We start from the raw sequence: 4,717 nt of genomic DNA on the forward strand, positions 1-4,717 counted from the left end.
GAAGAAAACATCTGCACATGCGCGGTACGGATCGGGTAGACCCGATTGTACGGTCAGACTTTACACATGCGCAGTAAGGATCGGAGAGTCCTGATCCGTAACTTTCTTTTTATTTTTCGTTTTTGTCTACATTATATTGAAATGTTTCATTATTGCAAACATTTTAAGATATACTTGTTATTCTTAACATCTTAACAGATACTCTGACCATAACCTTTGGGGATGGATAGAAAGGCAGTAGATGCCTTCATGCGGCCGTCTTCACCACTTGGAGAAATGTTCCCACTCACCTCATGCAAATGCATCCTGTGACTGTGGGAGGGTCTGTAGTGTCCACAGACAGTGTTGTGTGGCTGTGTTGTTAATCCTGGCTTGTGTGTGTTGTGGGTTAGATGTATGCAGGGTGATCGAGCTGCTGGACCGGCTGCAGCGGACTGGTGAGCTGCCTCCTCCCAAACTGCAGGCCCTGCAGAGAGTCCTACAGAGCAAATTCTGCGCTGCCATCAGAGAGGTAAAGTGCCACGGCCCTTTTAAAAGAATGTTTAATAATTGTTTTCCTAATGTCCGGTGCATAAAGTGAGCATTGTCACGTCCTCACAGTCTGTTTAAAAGCAACTCTTTTCATTTAATCATCTCAGACTTTTTTAAATGACCCATGTGAGAACATGTGCACTGTTTTCCTTTCTTTTTGGACATTTTTGTCTTTATTGAATGGTGGCGCCGTGGAGATGGACGATACGCAGTAAAGACCGTGGATTGGACTCTGACCTGGGCCTCAGCACACTGGCCGTAAAGCCTTCAGTAGAGATTAGTACATGAGCTGCTCTGCCTCCTGAGCTGCAGCCACATATTTAGCCTCCAGTCAGTGAAAACTACACTTTAAGTTTGAGGCCTTTTACTAAAATCTGATGCTGAACGAGCAACCAGCCACCACGCTGGCGTTCTTGGCAACACTTGCATTTAAAAAGTTAAGTTAGATAACTAATGACTGTAACAACTAATGACTTAATGAATAACTAAATAGTAAAGAAGATAACAGAAAGTAAATAAGTGTGAGCCTTGAAGCTGTTATCAAAGACTGACTGAAAGCACATGGTGCAGTTTCTTATATTTAGCTAATAATAGAATTTATCATGGATGTTTGCAGTGTTATCCATTGTCTGTGTATCTACTGCACTGTGTGATGCTACATCCCCATTACACTCCAGTCTGAGCCACCTTTGCTCTGCTTTGTTGTCCTTAGGTTTATGAGCAGCTCTATGACACTCTAGACATTGTTGGAGGACCAGAGGTGCGAGCCCAGGCAACAGCCAAGGTATTACAAATGACAAAGCAGCTTTATGTTAGAGATTTGGGCTGTTTGTGATTGCAAACCACAGCAGTGTTGTAGTTCTTAGACTACCACGCTCTGCTAATGCCACTGAGATACTGAGAACAGTGCAGTATGCATTTGTTAAACTGATAAATATGTTTTAACAAAAGTAGTACAGTTAAATGGGATTAACAGTGCAGCACTCCTGCAGTGCCGGAATATGGTGACCTCTGTCATAAATGGACTGATTCTTATGCAGCGCTTTTCTACTCACAGCTATACAACAGGCCTCATTCACCCAGTCACACAAGCACTTCCTTCTATACTTAAGTGCAAACTAATCTACATCCACACTCCGATGGATGCATCGGTGAGCAACTTGGGGTTAGTATCTTGCCCAAGGATACTTGGCATGCAGACTGGAGGAGCCAGGGATCGAACCAGCAACCTTCCAGTCAGTGGCTGATCTGCTCCACCGCCTGAGCCACAGCCACCCCATAAATGAAAGGTTTGCACCAGAGTGGCAGAGTGTGGAATTAGTTTTTGCTCAAAACAAGTGAAGATGTAGTGATCGTGCATCTCCCACTGAAACAGTAGGATGCATAGTTGAAGGGAATCTTGAAATGCTACAGATGAATGCAGCGTTTAATACATGAATTTGCACTGAAGAATACCACCTGACATCCTTCCAGAGTTTGCCTCTGACGGATATCTTTGTCTCCTTAAGCCTTTGACCTCTAAAAGCCTGTCACGGTGCCATGTGAGGACGAATGCTCGGCTGGTTAGCCGGCTCCACAGTGTGCTCTTCCTGACGCCTACTTTCAGCAGTTTGAAATGCTGAGCAACTTCATGTTTTGCGTCCTTACTCTCTCTGTCTGGGTTTTTTCTTCCTTTGTTTCCCTTTCCTTTCCTCTTTTCTGGCAGCTTTTGCAATCAGAATTTACTATTGTTAGAAACATATTTGCATTGCTACCACGAGCTGTGGTATTCCTGCTGATTCCTCTCTGTGCCCTGCTCATGTATTGAGCCTTTATGAGTTACTCAGATTGTCTATAAACAGGCCCACATTTAACACTACCACTGTGGGAAAATAGCTTGTTTTGTATTGCATCCTTTGAATGCAGCATATGTTTGTCCTCCCACCTGTGTACTGTCAGATCCTCTGTTTTGTGTAACACATAGAGGTAACTGGAGATGTGATGTGAAATAGAACTTGTTGTTTTGCTCATCATGTGGTTTCCTCTCTGATTAGGCCACAGTGGCAGCCTTTGCAGCCAGTGAGGGGCACGCCCACCCAAGGGTGGTAGAACTGCCCAAGACAGAAGAGGGACTGGGCTTTAACATCATGGGTGGAAAAGAGCAAAACTCTCCCATCTATATCTCAAGAGTCATCCCTGGAGGAGTGGCTGACCGCCAAGGTGGGCTGAAGAGAGGAGACCAGCTACTTTCTGTCAATGGTGTGGTAAGAGGATCACAGAAGCCCACTTACAACCTGCTGAGGAGAGGTGCACACAGCGTGAAGACCAGAAGCAGTCACTGAATCCTGGAATTATTTTAAAAGTGTTAACTACAAGTATTTATCCAGTTTCAAGACCCCATTTAAAACCATTGTCTGTAGAATTTGTAAATCCAAACATAACACAAGAACATCTCTTCATATACGGCACATTTACACTTTGTTTTTAGGTCAGGCGCATGAACAGTCACATTTATTATCATTTCTAGTTCATTTTGTACTTTATGTATGTTCAGTAGAACATCTACATAAATATACAGCATCAGTATATTATAATTGATATAAATAATTGATACTGTTTGATACTAATTGATTCGTTTAGCCTACCTGTTGGCCTGGATAAGGTGTTGCAGGGGTCAGGTGCAAAGTGTGTTGGGTGGGGTTCAGGGGCCATTCCTCCTGTCAGGTCCCTCCAGATCTCACTGTTGTTCCCACTGGGACAATGGGACGACAGACTCAATACTCTGAGGACCTCCTTAAGCCCACTGATGCGTCTCCTGTAGAAGCAAAGGCTGGGGACAGGAGAGACGACTCGTCCGTCACTGAGGTGGTTAAACACCTCCGTGGTGGCTGGGCCTCTGGGGTGGACGAGGTTCACCCTGAGTTCCTAAAGGTGTGGATGGTGCAGTGTTTGTTATGCTGACATGCTGAGAAAGATGTAGAGGATCTGTGCAACAGCTTTAAATTATTCCTAAATGCAGTGGAGAAACTTAAAAGACTGCTCTTAACCTACAATCTCTACCTCGTTCACTCACCTTATCCAACATTGATAGTGAAGGTGTTAAAGATCCTCCATCAGTCACTTTAATATGACTCAGATGTAACCATAAGAACAGGTTACTGGCACCCTGAGAGGTAGAACTGGCTGCCTGCCCAGATCACTGGGAGGTTGGAGAGGTACTCTAGCCATACGTGACAAGAGATGTGAAAACATGAGAGTGTATCCATCTCTCTAAAATGAAGGAATACTGTAGAAGTGCATGTCAGTGCATCGTCATAGCTGAAACAGGTTAGCACTGTCCTTTCACTCCTGGAAAGGGTTGATAAGAAGTCATGCTTGTTTCTCTCTTCTGAACGGAGCAGCTTCTGTCCCCTTCCAGAACAAAATGAGTGGGTGTGCATCAGAAGTTAATGAGGGTGATTTCTGTCTGTACAGCTTACCAGGGCAACCCTCGGAAAAACCCACAACCTATTCCAGTCGCTGTCAAACCACTTAAGGGTAGAGGGGAGGTCATCAGATGTTCACTTTATGGGTAAAGAGTAAACGTAGTCGGAAGAAACGGCTTCTTGTAGCATGTCAGACTTTTGCTTTGTGTTGGTCTTCATGCAGAGTGTTGAAGGTGAGCACCATGAAAAGGCTGTTGAGCTGCTGAAGGCTGCACAGGGATCAGTCAAGTTGGTGGTCCGCTACACCCCGAAGGTGCTGGAGGAAATGGAGGCTCGCTTTGAGAAGATAAGGAGCGCCCGGAGACGACAGCAGCACACCAGCTACTCGTTAGTCTGCAGTCAGCATGTTTGTATGTGGTGTGCACCCATACATATAATCATATGTTTGGATACACACTGCTGTTATCCTGAGTGTGGCAACTAGTCAGCTGCCCATTGTCAAGGACAGTGGGCAGTTTTTCTGTGTTTACACAATACACCACCAGTGTAAATAAAACAGATAATTTGCACATCTAATAAACTCTTAGATTTTATTCACAGAACACAAAATACATCTCAAATGTTTAAAATTAGATGCATATGAGATTGAATTTAATTCAGTGGACTTTTATTTAAACAGCGACAAATCACAATAACATGAAGACAATAATACAGAAAAAAACCCAACAATCATATGACCCCCTATGAGCAGCACTTTGGCAACAGTGGGAAGGAAAAACTCC

At 44.1% G+C, this 4,717-nt stretch overlaps 1 protein-coding gene across 1 annotated transcript in view; it reads left to right on the plus strand.

Moving 5' to 3' along the window:
• Positions 1-392: 392 nt before the first annotated feature.
• Positions 393-4,717, plus strand: part of lin7b (lin-7 homolog B (C. elegans)) — a gene marked incomplete at its 5' end in the record, with an annotated part of 4,709 nt that continues 384 nt past the window's right edge. Inside the window, 4 exon segments of the mRNA XM_014330030.2 lie at positions 393-511; positions 1,244-1,315; positions 2,565-2,774; positions 4,159-4,345. Coding sequence (XP_014185516.1) covers positions 393-511; positions 1,244-1,315; positions 2,565-2,774; positions 4,159-4,345 — 588 coding nt within the window.

This window comes from Haplochromis burtoni, unplaced genomic scaffold (assembly GCF_018398535.1).
Source record: "Haplochromis burtoni strain Fernald_Lab_line unplaced genomic scaffold, NCSU_Asbu1 Contig_651, whole genome shotgun sequence".
Classification (NCBI taxonomy): Eukaryota; Metazoa; Chordata; class Actinopteri; order Cichliformes; family Cichlidae; genus Haplochromis; species Haplochromis burtoni.